General features: G+C 41.9%; 1 protein-coding gene across 2 annotated transcripts in view; it reads right to left on the bottom strand.

Annotated features, from left to right (window-relative positions):
• Positions 1-2,527: 2,527 nt before the first annotated feature.
• LOC117527143 (fibulin-7) overlaps positions 2,528-23,638 on the bottom strand; it is a 36,395-nt gene continuing 15,284 nt past the window's right edge. The window contains exons 3-8 of one of the 2 annotated variants that reach the window (XM_034189334.1): positions 23,435-23,608; positions 22,793-22,918; positions 12,797-12,976; positions 12,561-12,698; positions 7,662-7,797; positions 2,528-2,960 (exon numbers count right to left, since the gene is read on the bottom strand). In XM_034189334.1, coding sequence (XP_034045225.1) covers positions 2,597-2,960; positions 7,662-7,797; positions 12,561-12,698; positions 12,797-12,976; positions 22,793-22,918; positions 23,435-23,608 — 1,118 coding nt within the window. In that variant the 3' untranslated portion in view covers positions 2,528-2,596. The remainder of the gene's footprint in view (positions 2,961-7,661; positions 7,798-12,560; positions 12,699-12,796; positions 12,977-22,792; positions 22,919-23,434; positions 23,609-23,638) is intronic. The other variant, XM_034189342.1, reaches the window with a different exon arrangement.

Here is a 23,638-nt window from a genome sequence, read left to right as displayed (position 1 = left end):
TCTGGACTTGAAAGTCTCTACAGAATCTGGCTGTTTTATTGACGCAGGGAGATCATTCCACAGAACAGGGGCACAATAAGAGAAGGCTCTGTGACCCGCAGACTTTTTATTCACCCTAGCAACACAAAGGACTCCTGCGCCCTGAGAACGCAAACCCTACGTACCGGGCCGGTACATAGGGTTTAATTAGGTCAGCTAAGTAGGGAGGTGCCAGTCCGTGAATAATTTTATAGGCTAGTAGCAGAGCCTTAAAATCTGATCTCACATAGACAGGAAGCCAGTGAAGAGATGCCAAAATGGGTACAATGTGGTCAAACTTTCTGCTTCCTGTCAAAAGTCTAGCAGCAGCATTTTGAACTAATTGGGCAGCGCAGTCTCATTTGAGGGCAGGCGGTAAAGGGGTAAAATATGACGCATATGACATAATTTCTCTACTCCCGGGGACAGAAATACGGCACTTTTTCTGAGGTTTTGGGCAAATTACACGGCAAATAAAGTGAAAATGCAAGGAAAAAGTGACGATGTGGTGGAAAGTGGACATGTGTTGCGGTTTGTTTATGATCCAGCACTCAAAAATGTTGGGACGGTTGTGCAAGCGAGAGACTGCAGCTACTCTGGTTAGCTGTGTAGGCTAACACTTACTGACACGACCTATCCCATTTGCTCCGTCTTTCCTTGTCCATTGGGAACCCCCCCCCCCCCCCCCCTCAAAAAAAATGCACTTTCGTGACTGCTTCGGTGATTGCAGCCAAAACCAACAGTACACCACTAATACCTGGGCGTAGTGTGGGAGTGTCAGCACAAACCATTCAGAGAATGGGGGTTTCATTGGAAACTATTTTAAACTGGCACGTCTTAAAGTGGCAGGTCCGCTAGGTGACAGTGAGTATGCTTTTAAGTTTACTGAGCTGGGATGAATGGCTTGTGCTGAAACTCCGCCCAAGGATTCTATGCCATGTTCATGCCGGCTGTCCCCAGATGTGTTCATATCTTGCGATATCACGCTGGGGTTCAAACGAGACTGCACTGCCCTATTGGAGACCCCTAATGTTGGACTGCGATAGACCAAAAAAAAGAAAGTGTATAGTGTATGCATGTCCACGTTACTCTTTTTTTCCACCTGTATGAATCAACTTCAACATTCACTTCCTGTTCCTTGCTGACATATTTCTTTGTGTAACAAAACTGTTTTGTTCAAACCACACAAAACTGTAGCTACTGTTGATAAAGCTCCCCAAACAACCCCTCCTTTAGTTCACAAAAAAGTACTCAATTTCTTAGTCATTCCTAGCAGTTTGGTGGTAGTGGTGGTGGTGGTGGGGGGGGGTGTCAATAGTTCTGCCATCAATTGAGATTTGCCATTCAAAATCCTCTTTCTGCCTCAGTATCACCACCAGACTCTGACTTGTCCAGTATCGTGCTGCCCATTTCCATGGGACCTGTGAGATATTTTTTTCACACCACACTGGAATCAACTGAGTAACTCTCCGCCTCTCACATAGTATAAAAGATACATTTACTTTTCATTATTCCATTTGGTTTGGTATGCTAGTGTGATTAAAAATAGATCATCTCCTAATCAACACTGTCCAGTAACCGAAACATGATCAACATGAGAAATGGGAGAACAAGCCAACATTCCATAAGACTGAAAAAGAGTAGCACCACTTAAAGAAGAGCAACCTCTATGATACTGACTGTACCATTTGTTGTTAATTGTGCAGTTGGTCTGCTGCTCTGGCTATAGGTTTTCCCAAATTTTGTACAAAATGAAACTGGCCTTTGTCACATTTTTGCAGTTTTTACCCCATAACATTCAGTCATAGATAGTCCAAACTATACCTTTATGGATTTGTTATGATCAGACAAATAATGTAGTATAGTTTTTAACATGATTGAAGCATTTTTACATTTTGACCTCTGTGTAATTCTTCATTGACCCCTAGCTGGCTTCAGCTACCACCCTGGGATGGTTATCATACATTTTTGTGTAGGCCATGGTACACTGAGGCTGGATTCTAAGTGTCATTTCGTCACCTTAAGTGGTACTGAAAAACCTGCTTGGCCCATGGACTATTGCATTTTCCAGGCAAGATCAAATTTGACAAAGGTCAGTCATTGGGGTTATTGGCATGTTTACCTGTTTGCTTGTTTGTTTGTTTGTTGGCTGGTTCCTTCCTAGTCCTTTTGTTGATTTCTAACAAATTTGGTAAGTCAGTGAAGGTTGGCCTCAAAATTGCCCTTAAAAATTATTTTGGCAAAGGACAAGGAATTTGATTTTCATTTCAATTTGGACCAAAAGTGGCGCATGCTTAGGTGGGTTCCAGAACTGCCCTGACACCATCAGTCAGGGGTAGAAGAGTGAAGGTCAAAGTCACTGGGGGTCAAATCTCAGACTACTTTAGAAATGCATGTTTGGACATTTACTACATCATGCCCCAATCTTGCCCCATAAAGAAAAACAGAAAGCCACATGCTCTTACCAGTGTCTCTGAAGGACAGGTTTTCTAAACACAGATATGTGTGGGTCAGCTGTGTGCTCCAGCTCTACCTGAGAGTGGAAACACCTTTCTGTTACATCTCTCATCTCCCTGGTCTAGAATTCATACTGGGAAACAAACATGGTGATCTTTGTGATGTATCTCCCCAGTTGGACTCGTTTCTCCAGCTCGGTCATCTCCACTTCAGCCTCTAGTATGACTGGACCTTGCACTGGACTCACCAGCATCAGCTGGCCCATCAGGCGGTCCGAACGTTGCACTGTGAAGTGCCGCCGTGCCTGCCTACCCCCAAGCAGAGAGAAACGAAGTGTGTCACCCATCTGACGCAACGCTGAGATGCGGAACATGACACGAGGAGCTGATAAGTTGGACACGATGGACAAATAATGGTAGGAGAAGGAGTTTGGAGCTTGAGAACAAGCTTTGTTGTCCACAGGACACGGGTTACGCTCACAGCGCCTGCAAAAAAATAGAATAGAAACAGAAAAATGGAGGAGGTTCTGGTTAAAAGCATTAACAGCCAAATGTGGCTTTCAGCAATATGATTTTAGTATACAGTAATAGAAGCAGCAGCTTTGGATAACATGACCCAGAAAAGGTCATTTTGACATGTAACTTCAACTACACATATGTTGACAAGGTAAAGGCAGCACCTGCTCCTAATCTCCACCAAGCATGTGATGATAAGATTATTCTCTACAAGCCAAATGTCAAAGCAGCAGAAGTATGTGATATTTTTCAGAGGAACAACAGGAAGTGCTCTGAGAATACCTACCTCTGCCAACACTTAAGTTCATATTATAACCACAGGTTCTGTTAAGACAAATCTGAGGGAAAACAAAATATATCTCTTTATGTTTTGTTTCACTGAGCGTAATGAGAACACTGACAAGAAATCTGGGTTCCTCATTTATAGTGGACAAGTGTAAGTTGCGCTACCAACTGGCAACTATTATTTTCCCATATTCTTTATTCATTAAATGATGAACACTGCTCATATCCAGCTCCAACAGTGCACATATAACCAGGAAAATCTTTCTGTTAAATGCCATGCCATGGAAATGTGAAATCATATGTCCATCAGAGCCAAAACACAGGAAGACAGAGGAGGACGTGTCAGTGCTAAATCAACATGCAGATCCGCCTCGGATTTGCTGTGGACACCTCGAGTGAAAAAAAACAAGGGAACATCAAAAGGGACTTACAGTGTTATTACAGAATAAATCAACTCAGAGGACACACACCCCTGAAGCACTGCTGGACATTGCTGTGTCACGGAGGAAAGGTTGCTCAAGTGTGTGAATGATTGTGGTGCAATGTTGGAGCAAAGGACAAATGGATCACATAAGTGTGGACATGGAAGATAGGACAGTAGCACCAGCAGGGACATCATTCTGCAAGTTGGTGAGTGCACTGTAAGCTTTATTGTTATTATTATTATTATTACGTCTGCCAAGGATGTAATAAAATCATCGGTGTTTATTGTCTGTCTGTCAGCAGGATTACGTCAAAACTACTGAACAAATTTTGACAAAATTTTCACCACAGATAGATATTAGGCCATGAAAGACTCCATAAAATCTTGGAGGTGATCTGGATCCTGGATCAAGATTTCCCTTTATATAGGCTTTGGTGGATTACTTCAGAACTACTTCATAGATTCTCACCACATTTGCACCACAGACAGATATTAGCGCATGGAAGATTCCACTGAATTTTGGAGGTGATCTGGATCCGGATTGGCAGATGTCCGAAATCTCTGATTGCTCTTGTTATTATTATAACTTGTTTTATTTTATTTTGTAGAGCAGGGGTGCTGGTCAAGTGGCTAGTGCACTTGGTTTCAGTGCAGAAGGTTCCTAGTTCAAACCCCTCCCCTGCTACATTTCTCCATGTAATATGGAGATGCGTCAGGAAGGGCATGCGGTGTAAAATTTGTGCCAATTCAACATGCAGATACACCTCAGATTTGCTGTGGCAACCCCAAGTGCAAACAAGGGAGCAGGGAATTACTATTTTGCCATTGTTGGGAACAGTGGGAGAATTTCTACAGTCTACTCAGATGGATAATAGCAGGATAATAAGAGCTGAACACTTTGTGTCCAAACATGTCATTTGTCTTCAGCTGCGAGTGGCCACTTCAGTGAGATATCAATTGTGACACTGTCACTCGTTCATGTATTTGGTTGCTAATTTGCATCTCCAAATGCTCTCCAACAGTCACATCCAGTGAAGTAGTACCCTGAGCATTTAGATAAGAGATTCATAATATGATATTGCCACTATGATCAATATTCATGCTGTCTGGAAACAAGTTTTAATTTCAACCCCTGAGGGGGAGAAATTCAAGGGATCACATGCTATGACCAACATTTGGTAGATTTGAAAGTGATTTACAAGAAATCTTATGGATGTTAACCTACACAGTAAAATCACCAGTGTAAAACTAACATTGACAGTGTTAAATTAACACTGCCAGTGTACATATGCTCCTACTCTGGTCAGAGTGGGAGCATATGTTGTCATTGTATGAAAAAATTCTTGAAAGGGTAGTTGTAAAACAGCTAACTGATCATCTGCAGAGGAATGGTCTATTTGAAGAGTTTCAGTCAGGTTTTAGAATTCATCATAGTACAGAAACAGCATTAGTGAAGGTTACAAATGATCTTCTTATGGCCTCGGACAGTGGACTCATCTCTGTGCTTGTTCTGTTAGACCTCAGTGCTGCTTTTGATACTGTTGACCATAAAATTTTATTACAGAGATTAGAGCATGCCATAGGTATTAAAGGCACTGCGCTGCGGTGGTTTGAATCATATTTGTCTAATAGATTACAATTTGTTCATGTAAATGGGGAATCTTCTTCACAGACTAAAGTTAATTATGGAGTTCCACAAGGTTCTGTGCTAGGACCAATTTTATTCACTTTATATATGCTTCCCTTAGGCAGTATTATTAGACGGTATTGCTTAAATTTTCATTGTTACGCAGATGATACCCAGCTTTATCTATCCATGAAGCCAGAGGACACACACCAATTAGCTAAACTGCAGGATTGTCTTACAGACATAAAGACATGGATGACCTCTAATTTCCTGCTTTTAAACTCAGATAAAACTGAAGTTATTGTACTTGGCCCCACAAATCTTAGAAACATGGTGTCTAACCAGATCCTTACTCTGGATGGCATTACCCTGACCTCTAGTAATACTGTAATAATAGTAATACTGTGAGAAATCTTGGAGTCATTTTTGATCAGGATATGTCATTCAAAGCGCATATTAAACAAATATGTAGGACTGCTTTTTTGCATTTACGCAATATCTCTAAAATCAGAAAGGTCTTGTCTCAGAGTGATGCTGAAAAACTAATTCATGCATTTATTTCCTCTAGGCTGGACTATTGTAATTCATTATTATCAGGTTGTCCTAAAAGTTCCCTAAAAAGCCTTCAGTTAATTCAAAATGCTGCAGCTAGAGTACTGACGGGGACTAGAAGGAGAGAGCATATCTCACCCATATTGGCCTCTCTTCATTGGCTTCCTGTTAATTCTAGAATAGAATTTAAAATTCTTCTTCTTACTTATAAGGTTTTGAATAATCAGGTCCCATCTTATCTTAGGGACCTCGTAGTACCATATCACCCCAATAGAGCGCTTCGCTCTCAGACTGCAGGCTTACTTGTAGTTCCTAGGGTTTGTAAGAGTAGAATGGGAGGCAGAGCCTTCAGCTTTCAGGCTCCTCTCCTGTGGAACCAGCTCCCAATTCAGATCAGGGAGACAGACACCCTCTCTACTTTTAAGATTAGGCTTAAAACTTTCCTTTTTGCTAAAGCTTATAGTTAGGGCTGGATCAGGTGACCCTGAACCATCCCTTAGTTATGCTGCTATAGACGTAGACTGCTGGGGGGTTCCCATGATGCACTGTTTCTTTCTCTTTTTGCTCTGTATGCACCACTCTGCATTTAATCATTAGTGATCGATCTCTGCTCCCCTCCACAGCATGTCTTTTTCCTGGTTCTCTCCCTCAGCCCCAACCAGTCCCAGCAGAAGACTGCCCCTCCCTGAGCCTGGTTCTGCTGGAGGTTTCTTCCTGTTAAAAGGGAGTTTTTCCTTCCCACTGTAGCCAAGTGCTTGCTCACAGGGGGTCGTTTTGACCGTTGGGGTTTTACATAATTATTGTATGGCCTTGCCTTACAATATAAAGCGCCTTGGGGCAACTGTTTGTTGTGATTTGGCGCTATATAAAAAAATTGATTGATTGATTGATTGATATGTTCACTGTCAGTGTTAATTTAACACTGGTGATTTTACTATGTAAAATGGTCACAGGTAATCTCAAACCATCACACATGTGCAGTTTGCACACATGTGCTTCTGCATGACGGTAATGAAGGAAAAGATGATATTCAATTTCACTCACTCACTCACTCATCTTCAATTGCTTTTCCAGGACTGGGTCGTGGGACCAAGGAATTTACCCCCAGATAAATATGTCCTCTTCATTAAAATGAGCTGTAATTTGCAACATGTTACAGAAATAAACCTATGTACATTATTTTGCTTAGATTTCTGTAGAAACTAATTTTTTTTCAGTTTTGTGAAATTTGAAAGGCCCTATAGCTTTAACGGAATCTGCTCCAAATGTTAACAGTTTCCTCCTATACTCATATCCTATCTTTCCACTAAGTTTCAAGAAAATGAGCTCAGTAGTTTTTGTGTAATCCTGGTAACAAACACAAAAACATCACTGAAAAGCTATCTATCTATCTATCTATCTATCTATCTATCTATCTATCTATCTATCTATCTATCTATCTATCTATCTATCTATCTATCTATCTATCTATCTATCTATCTATCTATCTATCTATCTATCTATCTATCTATCTATCTATCTATCTATCTATCTATCTATCTATCTATCTATCTATCTATCTATCTATCTATCTATCTATCTATCTATCTATCTATCTATCTATCTATCTATCTATCTATCTATCTATCGTACATGCTGAGGTTTTTGCCGTAGCTAAGAAAAAAAAACACATTTGTCAGTCTGAGTAGTAATGCTGAGTTGCATCTACTTGCTGCTATCACTGGTGTGTTTCTGAACAATTGGACATTGACACGGATGGAGAGAATTCTAAAAATATACTCACATAGGTGACGTCTTGACATACGTAGCATGAGGGATTTTCTGACATTCCACATGAACACACTGGAAGCTTCCATACGTGTTAATGCAGACCTGGTCTTTGGTGCAGTTGTTCTGCCTAATGGCACACTCATCAATATCTGTGGAAAGGATAGAAATATGGACAGGAAGTCACCCAGACAAAAAGTATAAGCAACATGGAATTGTGTATGACAATCAAGATTTATTAAATAATTTATCATGTGATCAGGGAATACTGAACTTGAGTCCATTGATGGTAAATAATGAACTCTGTGTAGATAAATGCAGAAAAAACAGAAACGGAACAAATTTTATTAATTTTTTTTATTTCTTAACAGAAGAAACCTAGAGGGGTGCTTAGCAAAATGCATTCTTTTGCCAAGGCACAACAGGCTTTTCAGCTATATTAACACAAACACAGTATATTTTGCAGTCTTAACACTGGTGTATATGGTCTCATTCAAAATAGGGTTAAACTAACTCTGTCAAAGTGTTAAATCAACTCTGCTTTGATATAAATTCAGTTTATTAACTCTGAACAACTTATAACCACTAATAATGGAGCAACTGTTCATCTTATATCAGGTTATATCAGATGTGCCAACTCACATCTATTGTTTGAAAATGTTGTGTGGGCCGCCCGAAGAGGAGGTACTGCTGGCCCATCGCCAGAGGGTGCCCTGCCTGTAGGCGGGCTTCAGGCACCAGAGGGCGCAGTCGCCGCCAGGAACTGGAATTGACAGCTGTCACTCATCACCTTCATCACACCTCACCCATAAAGGCCGGGAGAAGACACCACATCTCTGCCGAGAAATCGTCTAAACCGTTCAGGTAGACACTCAGCCATATTATTGATTCAGCTAAGTAAGTTGTGACGTCTTGCGGATCTGTGCTGGTAGCTATTGTACCTTTTGAGTTTGCAGCTTCTCCACTGACAGCCGAGTTGGAGGGACTGGTAAGAGTTGGCGTTCTCCACTCTTCACTCTTACACTTGTTTAGTGGAGTCTGCACGGATAACCGGAGGAAGTAGTGAGATAATGAGGTGGTGTTTTCTCCCTCCACCAGGAATAATCAGCTGACTGTTTTACTGGGTGTGTGCACACACACCCACTCTTGACTGTGTCTGTTTCCTGCCAGCAGTACCCGATCTGACAGCTGGAGACGGTGGCCACCTGGGGACTCAGGACTTGGCGGCTCCGGAGTGTTCCAGATCCGTTGGCAGTGGAAATCGTGTGGGTCCCGACTCTTCTCTGGACGGGCGTCTCCTATCCTCGAGCCTGCCCACACGACACCAACTTTATAATTGACCGTAGTATTGAATGGTATCTGCTGCTACGCGTCTGATGCTAGCAGGGTGGCTTATGTGATAAACCTGCTTCGAGGAGAGGCACGCGCCTGGGCTACGGCGCTCTGGGAGCAGAATTCACGGCTCCTAACAACATATACTGGGTTTGTGTGGGAATTCAAACAGGTGTTTGATCACCCCAATAGAGGCGAGACCGCTTCGAATGTGCTGCTGTCGATGAGACAGGGGCGTCGGAGTGCAGCCGAATATGCAGTCGACTTCCTGCGAGGTCCGGCTGGAATAATGTTGCACTCCGCGCCGCCTTCGTAAATGGACTGTCTCCGGTCCTGAAGGAGCATCTGCTGGCGAAGGATGAACCGCGGGATTTCGATTGGCTTGTTGATCTGGTTATACGGTTAGACAACCGATTGGAGGAACATCGTCAGGAGCGAGGCGAAGGGCGTGGCCGGGCACGAGTCGTCCCTCTCTTATCCGGGTCTGAAAGGGTGCCACAGTCCCCCCGCTCCACTGCCAGAGAGCTCCGTGTGGCAACAGCTCCCCCTGCTGATGAGGCTATGGACATGAGCAGGGCTAAAGTAAAATCAGAAAACAGACAACGGAGGCTGGCCCACGGGGAATGCTTTTTCTGTGGCTCGAGTGAGCACATACAGAAGAATTACCCCAAGCAGTTAAACTACAACGCCAGCCCTTAGAGACTGGGCTAAGGGTGGGTCATAACAATCACGTGGGGAGATCCCGAAAATCCGCACGCATCCCAGTGACGATCCTGAGTGGGGATCTCACCCTTCACGCCCCAGCACTGGTGGACACGGGGTCGGAGGGGAATCTGCTGGATAGCAGAAGGGCAAGGGAGGTTGGGCTCCCTCTAGTGGCCTTACTGTCACCTTTGTCGGTTCGGGCACTAGATGGCACCCTTCTCCCATTAATTACACACCAGACACAGCCAGTGACATTGGTCATGTCTGGGAATCACAGGGAGGAGATTGTGTTTTTTGTAACACCGTCTACCTCCCGGGTGATTTTGGGTTATCCATGGATGTTAAAGCACAGTCCCCGGATTCATTGGCCGTCTGGGGTTGTAACGCAGTGGAGCGAAACATGCCACCGGGAGTGTTTAGGATCCTCGGTTCCACCCGGTGTAATAACTAAGGAGGAGGTTCAAGTCCCCCCCAATCTCGTGGCGGTGCCAGCTGAGTACCATGATCTTGCTGACGTCTTCAGCAAGGATCTGGCACTCACGCTGCCCCCGCACCGTCCGTACGATTGTGCCATTGATTTGGTACCGGGCACTGAGTACCCGTCCAGCAGGTTGTACAACCTCTCACGTCCGGAACGCGAATCAATGGAGACCTACATCCGGGACTCCCTAGCTGCCGGGTTGATCCGGAATTCCACATTCCTGATGGGGGCTGGTTTCTTTTTTGTGGGCAAGAAGGACAGCAGACTCCGTCCATGCATTGATTACAGAGGGCTGAACGAGATCACAGTCCGCAACCGATACCCGTTACCTCGCCTGGATTCAGTGTTCACGCCGCTGCATGGAGCCCAAATCTTCACAAAGTTGGATCTTAGAAATGCGTATCACCTGGTTCGGATCTGGAAGGGAGACGAGTGGAAGACGGCATTTAACACCCCCTTAGGTCATTTTGAGTACCTGGTCATACCGTTCGGTCTCACCAATGCGCCCGCGACGTTCCAAGCTTTGGTTAATGACGTCTTGCGGGACTTCCTGCATCGGTTCGTCTTGACGATATTCTCATCTTCTCCCCGGATCCTGAGACCCAAGTTAAGCATGTACGTCAGGTCCTGCAGCAGTTGTTGGAGAACCGGCTGTTCGTGAAGGGCGAGAAGTGTGAATTCCACCGCACTTCTTTGTCCTTCCTGGGGTTCATTATCTCCTCCATCTCCCTCGCCCCTGATCCGGCCAAGGTTGCAGCGGTGAGAGATTGGCCCCAACCAACAAGCCGTAGGAAACTGCAACAGTTCCTCGGTTTTGCAGATTTCTATCGGAGGTTCATTAAGGGCTACAGTCAGGTTGTTAGCCCCCTGACAGCCCTGACCTCCACTAAAGTCCCTTTCACCTGGTCGGATTGGTGCGAAGCCGTGTTTAAGTTCTCCTCGCAAGTCTGGAGGAGTTTCTGTAGGGAACTGGGGGCCACCGTGAGCCTCTCGTCCGGGTACCACCCTCAGATCAATGGACAGGCAGAGCGGGCGACTCAAGATCTGGAGCAGGCCCTACGGTGTGTAACTGCCGCGCACCCGACGGCTTGGAGTCAACATCTGGCCTGGATCAAGTACACCCATGCCTCTCCCCCTTTGAGGCATGTTTGGGGTATCAGCCCCCATTGTTCCCAGCCATAGAGGGAGAGGTTGAGGTCCCCTCGGTCCAGGCCCACCTCAGGAGGTGCCGTCAGGTGTGGCGCACAGCCCGCTCTGCCCTGCTGAAAGCCCAGAGGAGGTACTGCTGGCCCATCGCCAGAGGGCGCCCTGCCTGTAGGCGGGCTTCAGGCACCAGAGGGCGCAGTCGCCGCCAGGAACTGGAATTGACAGCTGTCACTCATCACCTTCATCACACCTCACCCATAAAGGCCGGGAGAAGACACCACATCTCTGCCGAGAAATCATCTAAACCGTTCAGGTAGACACTCAGCCATATGATTGATTCAGGTAAATAAGTTGTGACGTCTTTCGCATCTGTGCTGGTAGCTATTGTACCTTTTGCGTTTGCAGCTTCTCCACTGACAGCCGAGTTGGAGGGAGTGGTAAGAGTTGGCGTTCTCCACTCTTCACTCTTACACTTGTTTAGTGGAGTCTGCACAGATAACTGGAGGAAGTAGTGAGATAAGGAGGTGGTGTTTTCTCCCTCCACCAGGAATAATTAGTTGACTGTTTTACTGGGTGTGTGCACACACACCCACTCTTGACTGTTTCTGTTTCCTGCCAGAAGTACCCGATCTGACAGCTGGAGACGGTGGCCACCTGGGGACTCAGGACTTGGCGGCTCCGGAGTGTTCCAGATCCGTTGGCGGTGGAAATCGTGTGGGTCCCGACTCTTCTCTGGACGGGCGTCTCCTATCCTCGAGCCTGCCCACACGACACCAACTTTATAATTGACCGTAGTATTGAATGGTATCTGTATCCGTTGTGCACATTTCACAACATTAAATTGTTACTTCGTATTTCCATTGACCATTCATTTACGCCCCCTGTTGTGGGTCCGTGTCATCACACTTTTCACAACAGAAAATGGAAAAATCTGATTATAACTTTTTTGCCTGCACCTTAATAGAATAAGCTTTTAGTGATACATCATTTCAAATCTGATTATAACTTTTTTGCCTGCACCTTAATAGAATAAGCTTTTAGTGATACATCATTTCAATTATTATATTTTGTAATGCTGATATCTAGCACCCAGATTCAGATTTTGATTTTTATTGAAGATATTCCAGCTCAATCAGAGCAGTTATCGCCCCCTGGCACACACACAAAAAGCAGTCTTTGAGACAGTACAACATTAAATATGAATTTTTGTGCCAAGTACCCAAGCAAACATATAAGAGGCATTTTCTTCACCTTTACAGCTGCGCCCATCAGGGGTCACATTATATCCATTGGGACAGGAACAGCGGTAACCTCCGGGGGTGTTAACGCATGTATGTAAACATAATCTCCCAGCAGGTCCATTATGGAACAGCTCACATTCATCTATATCTGAGAAGCACAGCACAAAAACACTTAACGGCTAAAGAGGAATCTAGTTTAAGGATGAGGTGATCACAGTTTGGTTACAAGGTAGCCGTTAGTCATACCATAGCAGGTGTTGCTGTGTCTGCCAGAGATCGTGTATCCGGGCTCACAGGTACAGTGGGTGGTCCCCTGAACTTGTGTGCAGTGTGATGGACGAACTAAAGTCTCCGCCGCGGCAGCTGGAGTGACTGCAGCTACAGCTGGGGAGGTGGCAGCAGAGGTGTTTGTCATAGTGATGAAGACTGAGCAGGAAGACAGAAGACAGTCCAGTCAAAATGGACAAAACAGTGAGAAAACAATCACAAAAAACTGAAAATCTGTGTATGTGCTCCTTTCAGTATCCTTGATTTTTTTGTTTGTTTGTTTTTGTTTTGGCTGCCACAGCACAGCTACGAGGGGATGTCAAAATATTTTGAGCCTTGCACATTATCCCAGTCGGATATTACAATACATCACACCTGATCTACATCAATGCCTTAGCTACTTATTTCATGTAGGCTCATATTGCTCACTTCAATTACTGAGTCATAACACTGTGTGGAAGAGACATACCCTCCAGTGTCAGTCCTGGCATTCTGCTTCACCAGGACAACGCACCAGTCCACACCAGCCGTGTTGCCATGGACGCTGTGTGCGAGTGTGGCTATAAACATCTTCCTCACCCACCCTGTTCTCCAGATCTAGCCCCTAGCGACTTCCACCTCTTTCCCAGGCTGAAAAAATACATTTGGGGCCAGAGATTTGAGGATGACGATGAGCTGACTGCTGCAGCGGAGGGCTAGTTAGGAGACCAAGATGTTGAGTTCTACTGATTGGGTATCAATGACTGGCAAACTAGATGGAACAAGTGTATGGAGTTGGAAGGGGACTATGCTGGGGCACTTCCAAGATGGTGCGGGTGTAAGTGGTTGCACACCTGTGTCTCTCTGCCGAAACTGAACAAAGAACCTCCTTATTCCCGAAATAAAAAAGAAAATAAAGGGATGAAACATATCGAGGTATGGCAAGCTTGAGGAAGTCTCTGAAAGCGAAAATGTCAATGACATCCAGGCAGCCTAAACTGACAGATTCCAGCCTCCGAGAGAAGTTAGCTCCACAAGCTAACATTAGCATGACGGAGCACATACCTCCACGCAGCGGACTTACGAATGAGGGCCCTCCTGTATCCGAGCCTGAGGCTGGGGAAGAGGCGCCGAAAGGAACGGCGCTGGACAAAATCATGGCTATGCTGGTTGAGCTCAAGGCAGAGATGGTGTCCATCAAAGCTGAACTAAAGACAGAATACAATGCGAGATTTGACCAAATTAATGCGGAGCTGAAAGAGCTAAAAGGTGACCTGGGCAGGGTTTGATCATCACGGAACCGAGACAGAGCAACATATTTCGGACAACACAGACAGGCTGACTGAGTTGAAAGCCAAGGTAAAGTCTCTGCGGGCTGAAAACAACACTATGAAGAGGAAACTTCTGGATCATGAATCGAGAGGATGCAGGGGGAATCTAATACTTCATGGGATCCCAGAGTCCAAGGAAAGGGGAGAGGATACTGAAGATTTTCTCTAGCGCATTATCCCTGAGATTCTGATTGAGCTTCGAGTTATGCTCCCCACTTTCACAATAGAGAGAGCGCACAGACTGGGGCAAAAAAGAAGATAAACAGACCCACCCAGGCCACTGATCATGCGTTTCCTGAATCATCGGGACAAGGAACATGTCCAGCAGGCTGCAGGGACCAAGAAAGACCTTCACGCCGGATCTGGCAGATGGAGTGCGCCAGCCACACGCAAAATTTCATCACGTCTTTGAGGAGTTTAAGAGAACTTCCGATTCAGCTTTGCATTTCCTGCTACTCTTTTGGTAACATTTGAAGGTAAAAAATACACTCTTAAAACACCGAAGGAAGCAGATGAGTTCGTCAAGAAGATACAGAGCTCAGAGAAGTAGAATGTGACTTTATAATCCGGCAAAGGGCATTTGTGGGCTCAGTTTACTGACACATCTGAATCTTGTGCCTAATTTTGTTATATGGATCAGGTTACCTATGTAACGTTCTTTTTCAACTGAGTTACACTCTACGAGAGACTTAAATTATACTCAATGTTATGCAAAACTACATAGCTTTTTGTGTCAAGCTCTTAAAGTCTTTCTTTTAAACTGATCATGAGTTCAACTTCATTAAGAGCTCCATGTTGATATCAAGAATGAGACTAATAAGTCTAATATTAACTTGTTTCTGATCACTCTACACCAGTTCAAATACTATACAAAATTGTTTGGGAATATTTGAATGAAGTTAATTCACACGGAAATAGGCAGGAATGCAGAGCATCTTAGAGAGAGGTTCTGCCAATCCTTTTACGCTCTCACTGAGAACTGCTGAAGGAAGTCTCCCTGGAGGGCCTTTCCTAGGGAAAGGGTTTCCTTCCAATTTTTTTTAAACCTTTTTTCGATCAGGTTTTGGATTCACAGTATTTTTTTGATATGAATCCTTTTCTTTTTTTCTCCATGTTCCATTTCTTTACTGTTCCTGTGTTCATGTGCCCTACTCGACTAGAGAGTATCACAATATTGACAGAATAACAAAGGTGAAATTAACACAGTTACATCAGTGGTATCTGAAAATATATATATAGCATTCTTTAATGTCAATGCATACTGAGCCCAATCAAAAGGTCAAAAATAGTAACGAAAATGAAAAAAAGAAAAGATAGATATCGTATACCAAGAAACTCATCTAAATGAAATAGAGCACTTGAAATTAACTAGATTAGGCTATACTAAATTGTACTACTCTTCAAACATGAGTAAACATAAAAGAGGAGTAGCAATGCTGATCGCAAGTTGAATATTATTTGAACAGAGTTTTATACATAAAGATAAGGAAGGCAGATATATTCTGATTAAAGGGAATATTAATGGAAATTTGTTTACTTTGCTAAATGTATATGCGCCACCAGGAAGCAATATCACTTTCTATACTAATATTTTAGATTTAATAGCCAACCACTCTGAGGGAACCCTTATATGTGGTGGTGACTTCAACCTACATATTCAACCCTCCTTGGACGTATCAAACTCAAAGGTAACCACAAAAGTAATACACAGTAAATTCCACAAATCAATAAAAAATATTGAGTTAATTGATATTTGGAGGAAAATGAACCCCAATATTCGCCAATATACCCATTTCTCCGATCCACACACAGTCTATACTAGAATAGATTACTTTTTTATTTTCAAAAAGGCAGGACAAAAATAACAAATGCAACTATAGGAACAATAGGCCTGAGTGAACATGCGCCAGTTTACATTACAATAGAACTGGGAGAAAAATGAAAAAATACACTTTGGAGGTTTAATACCAGTTTGCTCAATGATCCTTTGTTTAAAACAAAAATGACAGAGAATATTAAGACATATTTAGAGGAAAATGATACGGACGAAACCACTTCACCCATACTTTGGGACGCAGCAAAAGTAGTGATGAGGGGCCAAATTATTGCCATTGCTGCCACGAAAAAGAAGCAGAGACATTAAAAGCTAAATGAACTGCAGGACAAATTAAAACTGTTGAAGGTTGAACATGCCAAAAATAAATACCCTCTCTTGCTTCAGGAAATCAAAAAAATCTGAGTCGAAATATTATGTAAGTGGGATGACATTTTCTAAAACATTAGCCTGGAAACTTCGGAAACAACAAGCTGAAAGAACCATTTTTAAAATAAGAAATAAACAGAATAATGAAATTTTAACTAAACAAGATCAAATACAATCTACTTTTGAAGAATATTAGAATAGAAGAATATTACAAAAACTGGTCCAACTTCAAGAATCAAAATGAATGGCTATTTGACAAACACACTGACTCTGGAATGAGGAGTGAGACAGGGTTGTAACTCGTCCCTGCTTTTATTCGCTCTATATTTGGAACCATTAGCCCAATACATTAGACAGACAAATACAATCAAAGGTATAGTAATTAAAAGTATAGAACATAAAATTGCATGTTATGCAGATGACGTCCTACTATTCCTGACCAATCCTGACATGTCTATACCCAATGTAATGGATTTCCTTCATAAAACTGGTCCACTGTCTGGATACAAACTGAATATCCAGAAAACTGAAATTCTTTCCTATTGGCAACCCCCTCTAGACTTTAGAAAAACATACCCATTTAAATGGCAAACCACATCCCTTAAATATTTAGGTGTGATGCTCCTTAAAGATCTAAATACAATTTTAACAAAAAAACAAAACAAAAAACTACTCTTTTTAACAACATTAAGAAAGATTTGGAAAAATGGAATCTTATCTCCTACTTAAGCCTAAACCAAAGGATTGAAATTATAAAAATGAACGTCCTCCCCAGATTTCTCTATCTGTTCCAGACCCTCCCAATCTCTATTCCAAATCAGTTATTTGATGAGTGGGACAAAACAATTTCAAGATTCATCTGGCAGGGTAAAAAAAAAAAACCCGTATTTGAATTAAAAGTCTACAATTAAAAAAAAAAAAAGGTGGCTGGGGCCTACCCTGTTTAAAGAATTACTTCATTTCTGCCCAAATCAGTGCTCTGATATATTGGTGTGACTCCAAATATGAAGCTCAATGGAAAAACATTGAATGTAATATATTACCGGATATATGCAGGCTCTGATGGTGGATGAAAAACAATTGGGTCAGACTGAACAGCTTGAGAATCCCTGGATATACTCAGTAATTAATATCTGGGAAAAACTAATCAAAACACACAAACTTAACAAGGATGTGAAAATCATAAGCTGGTTTGCTTATGATACAAGTTTTGTCCCTAATAACACAGCTCCAAGACTTAAGTTCTGGACAGGGAAAGGCCTAAAAATGTTTTATCAAATTGTTAAAGAAAAAACATAGAAAGCTTTGAAAAGATAAAAATCCTTTGGCTTAGAAAATAACGATTTTTACAGGTACTTACAAATAAGAAACTATTATAACCTAGAAATTAAACAAAGCAACAAGGACCATAATCCCATAATTGATGTTTTTATTAAGGCATATAAGTCAGAACTTTCTGGGAGGATAATATCCGAATTATATAACTCTATTAATAATCTGGACAATCATTCTACTATCTACATTAAAAATAAATGGGAAAATGAAGATAATTTTGCTTTAACAGATGAGGAATGGGAAAGGATATGTGCATCTCAATGGAGGACCACAAATTCACATATTTGGAAGGAATTCAGCTGGGAAAGTGTTTCACGCTTTTTTAACACCATGTCAAAGTGTCCACTACTCACAAAGAAACACTCAGTGCTGGAGAGGATGTGGTTGCCAAATGGCTCATCACTAGCATTTGTTTTTGGAATGTCCTGTAATTCAAAAATATTGGATGGAGATTAATAATGCATTACAAACGTATCTATAACACTACCATTCCGCAAGACTTTAAACTCAGACAATGAACAATATAAACAAATATGTATGGAATATACTGTAGAAAGAAAGCTATTATGAAGAAATGGATGACTCAGATGGCTCAGACTATGAAAGACTGGACTGACATAGTAATTGGAATCAGGCAGATGGAAAAGTAACTTTTGGGCTCAACCTAAACTTGGACATTTTCCATAAACTCTGTAACAAATGGGACCTGTATGTGTGATTACCTGGATGCTTTATTATTATTATTTTTTTATTTATTATTATTTTTTATTATTATTATTATTTTTTGTCCTTCTATATTCCACCTTCTACATCGAATTGTTTGCTATGTGATCTGTTTTGATGTGTTTTGTTGTAAAAAAGGAAAAAATAAAATTATTAAAAAAAAAGGAAGGGGACTATGTTGAAAAATAAAACATTATAAATCCAAATATCTTGCTCTTTCTGTTTGAGGCTCAAAACTTTTTGATATCCCCTCATATGTATGCGTCAGGATTCCGGACGTTTTCCACCGGCTGCCCTTCCTGAGGCAAATACAGATCTACAAGGAGAAACACAGTTCCTTGTGCTCCCAAGTTGTCTTCTGGCCAACTGAAAACCAGGACCTACTCCACTTCAGTTGTGAGATCTGAGGGAAATAGGTGCAATCAGAATGAAATGTCTGCACCTCTAACTATCCTTGATAACAATTAAAAGTCCTATTACATATTAAAAAGTGAATTTTTCTTTTACACCATTTTGACTTCATTATCTTATATTTATGTGTAAAATGACCTTATTGGAGATGAAGGTTAGCATTCACAAGTATTTAATTTGATTGTTTTTTTACTCAACATACAATCCCAATTCTAACAAAGTTGGGACGTTGTGTAAAATGTAAATAAAAACAGAATACAATGATTTTCAAATCTTCTTTAACCTATATTCAATTGAATACACCACAAAGACAAGATATTTAATGTTAAAACTGATAAAGTTTACTGTTTTTGTGCAAATATTTGCTCATTTTGAAATGGATGCCTGCAACATGTTTCAAAAAAGCTGGGACAGTGGTATGTTTACCACTGTGTTACATCACCTTTCCTTCTAACAAATTCAATAAGCATCTGGGAACTGAGGACACTAATTGTTGAAGCTTTGTAGGTGGAATTCTTTCCCATTCTTGCTCGATGTATGACTTCAGTTGTTCAACAGTCCGGGGTCTCCATTGTCATATTTTGCGCTTCATAATGCGCCACACATTTTTAATGGGTGGTAGGTGTGGACTGCAGGCAGACCAGTCCAGTTCCCGCACTCTTTTACTACAAAGCCACGCTGTTTTAACATGTGCAAAATGTGGCTTGGCAGGGACGTCCCTGAAAAAGACGTTGCTTGGATGGCAGCATGTGTTGCTCCAAAACCTGGATGTACCTTTCCGCATTGATGGTGCCATCACAGATGTGTAAGTTGCCCATGCCATGGGCACTAACACACCCCCATACCATCATAGATGCTGGCTTTTTAACTTTGCACTGGTAACAATCTGGATGATCTTTTTCCTCTTTTGTCCGGAGGACACGACGTCGATGATTTCCAAAAACAATTTGAAATGTGGACTCATCAGACCACAGCACACTTTTCCATTTTGCATCTGTCCATTTCAAATGAGCTCAGGCCCAGAGAAGGTGGCAGCGTTTCTGGATGTTGTTGATGTATGGCTTTCGCATGGCATGGTAGAGTTTTAACTTGCACTTGCAGAAGTAGCAACAAACTGTGTTAACTGACAATGGTTTTCTGAAGTGTTCCTGAATCCACGCGGTAAGATCCTTTACACAATGATGTCGGTTTTTAATGGAGTGCCGCCTGAGGGATCGAAGGTCACGGGCATTCAATGTTGGTTTTCGGCCTTGTCGCTTACCTGTAGAAAGTTCTCCAGATTCTCTGAATCTTCTGATTATATTATGGACTGTAGTAAACACAGTAGACACTGTAGTAGACTGTGGTAAACATACCACTGTCACAGCTTTTTTGAAACATGTTGCAGGCATCCATTTCAAAATGATTAAATATTTGCACAAAAACAATAAAGTTTATCAGTTTGAACATTAAATATCTTGTCTTTGTGGTGTATTCAATTGAATATAGGTTGAAGAGTATTAGCAAATCATTGTATTCTGTTTTTATTTACATTTTACACAACGTCCCAACTTCATTGGAATTGGGGTTGTACAATGCTTTGCAACATTGCCTTGAAAGTAAATACAAAGAGTATGACATCATGATGTCATGATTACATGACCTCATTCATGATATAATAGGACATTATGAAATTTGTAATAAGAGCAATTTTCATTTCGATGTCACTTGATGAGCAGCACGGTGGCTTAGTGGTTAGCACTATTGCCTTACAGCAAGACAGTCATGGGTTTGATTCCCACCTCTGGTCTTTCTGTGTGGAGTTTGCATGTTCTCCCCATTTTGCGTGGGTTCCCTGCGAGTGCTCGGGCTTCCTCCCACATCCAAAGACATGCAGGTAGGTGAACTGGAAACTTCAGATAGTCTGTAAATGCGTGTGTGGGTATGAATGTGTGTGTGTTTGTCTATATGTGGCTCTGCGACATACTGCCATCCTATCCAGGGTGTACCCTGCCTCACGGCCTGTGACTTCCGCCTGCAACCCTTAATTTGAGTAAACAGTTGAAGATGAGTGTGTGTGTGTGTGTGTGTGTGTGTGAGTGAGTGAGTGTCACTTGATGTTATTAAAGTTCTTTAATACTCTTAAATATGGTGTTATACAGTCAGGGCTATTGGGGGGGGGGGGGGGGGGGGTTCTCAACTTTTCAAACTTGGGTGCTTCAGTTAAAGTATTACAAATAGAACATGTATTTGTATCTTCTGCTTCTATATGCCAGATTATGATTTCCGTTTTCACGTTCATGGATTTTTAGTTGTTGATGAAAAGTCACAATCATCAACTTGGCCAATAATAATAATGCAAATGCAAGATCAGTTGAACAGCCTAAGAGGTGCTTGTCAATTTGATGTCAGTGACACATCTTAGGATGGACCAGAAGCCGAATGGTTATTCATCATATTGACCTTCTTTTTCTGGAAAAATAGATCAACTTGTTCAGTAATGAACAAGCTGATGTTCACCATAGTGATGCAAACTGGGCTAAAGAAGTAGCCTATTGAAGATTGGTCACATTTTCTGGGAAATTAGGTCACTATTCTGTCATCAGCCATGTTGAACTTCAGTCAGTCAGTCAGTTCTTACCTTTCGTTGTACTTCTTACAATGACAATAAAGAATTTGAATCAGTTGAACAGTTCTTGGCCTGAAGGCTAATGAGGACAGATGGGTACTTTGACTATGTTGTTGAAGATGGTTAAAGGATTGTGGCAAGCAATTTTCAGCAGTTTGGTAATCTTTACTGACCTTTGTGAAAAAAAAAATATATAATACTGATATTACTGGACTAAGAGACAGGAATTGGGAAAAGTTGGACCCAGAACAATCACACACTGTATGTTCAGCTGTGGTTGCTGAGCAGCGTTTACTCAGTCATTACCTGGTGGGACTTTTAACATATTTTGACAAATGTACATGTAAAGCCATAATTGCAGCCTCATCATAGTATAAATATAATACTCATAGGTAGACCATTGTTCAACCTCAACATCAAGTCCTCGTTTCACCTACAGCACTAAAATTTGTTTGACACAGAAAAACAAAATAAATAAATTGTACACTTAATTTCTTTTAGTACATTAACTTCACAATCTACACCAGGGATTAGAATGCTACCACATTCATCCTTTATTACATCTTAATGAAGCTACACTGGAAACTATGTTTTTTTTTAGATGTTCTAGTTTTGTTTACATTGCATCCTTATTCCTTATTCCAAAATGGAGTAAATTCATTTTCCCCCTCAAACTTCTACTCACAACACCCCATAATGACAACATGACTGAAATTATGGCTGACTCCATAACTTTCCTTTAAAAATTAGTTTCCACAAAAATCAAATTTGAACCAGCTGAACTTGCTAGGGTGAGTTCAGCTGGAAGTCAACCATATAGATGATGATTAAAATAATAATTTGGGTCAAATGTTAGATTGCCATAGTGCTTACTGTGTACATTACAGATATGCCATCAGATCAAGTCCAGCAAAGAACAACTAGAAATAGAACCTGAGGGACGAAAGAGTACACAACCTCTCAGGTGGACATGACAAATTGATTTGTCCAATCAATGAGTGAACCTCTTCCAATTTATCTTAATATTAGAAAGATATAACGCAATACTAAAATACCCTGAGCCATATGAGCGTAAAAACAGGAAACAGAATGTGACCTTTTGACCTCTTAAAATAGGTCAAAGTTAGCCATCTTTGAACTTATCCAAGGGCCATGTCCCAAAAATGGTCCCTGTGATTTTGAAGACCCTGGCAGTAATAGGACTGGATTGAGCGCAGACAGACGGACAGACAAACAGATGGATGGATGCAAGGCCTTCGCAATTTGGCCTCAGGCAGTGAGTCAGAACATCTGGTGGCCTAGATGTAAAGGACAGTGTGACAATGATGTAAATGTGTTTGACCACCAGCTGGGTGAGCTCCGGGGTTATTGCATGTTATACCTACATGTTGGCACTGGACTCTGGCAGGTAGCTCCATTCCAGCCTTTGGCACAGACACAAGAGAACTGATTCACCAGATCCACACATGTCCCACCATTCATGCACGGGGAGGGCGCACATTCATTGATATCTGAAGGAAAACACAGAAAAGGCAAAATAAATAAATAAATAAATAAACAAAATATAGAAAAATACATTGAGCACAGAAGAGATATAAGGACATGTGCAATTAATAGTTTGTATGCTTAAACCTGAAAGAACATGATAGCGTGCGTGTAGGTAGGTGAAGGTAAAGCGAAGAGAATAGTTTGACGGACAAATAGCCTTTGAACTGTTATCTCAAAGTTAAAGAGCTGGGCCTGAATATCACGTGTCACATTCAACATGCTCTGTGGAAAACCACCAAAGTGCAAAAAAAGGAAACATGATCATATGGTCACATATGATATGGATGTCTACAAAAAAAAAGAAAAAAGAAAAATGATGTTGGTGCACAAAAGGAGCTCAGGCACTACAGAGGAACCAACAAAAATGCTGATGACAGGGCTGAAGGAGTGATCAGTGGGTTAGATAAGCAGGTGAATGATGGCGACAGACTGGTGCAAAGGAGTGAATGAAAAAAGTGACCATCACACTGATCATCCACCTTGACAGATAGGCTGCTGCCCGCTCCAGCTCAAGTCCTCCTGACAAACCCTGCTCTCTGATCCCACCAAGTCATAGCCAGGGTGACACACAAAGTGAACCTCATGGCCGAGGCTGTGCGACCTGCCAAGCTTCCTTCCATTGGCAGGTGAATCCAGTTTCCGGCAGGTACCTGCTGGATGCACAGAAGATGCTAAAAGAAACG

The sequence above is a fragment of the Thalassophryne amazonica genome, chromosome 2, assembly GCF_902500255.1.
Source record: "Thalassophryne amazonica chromosome 2, fThaAma1.1, whole genome shotgun sequence".
In the NCBI taxonomy this organism is placed as follows: Eukaryota; Metazoa; Chordata; class Actinopteri; order Batrachoidiformes; family Batrachoididae; genus Thalassophryne; species Thalassophryne amazonica.
This window is presented reverse-complemented; position numbering and strand designations above follow the sequence as displayed.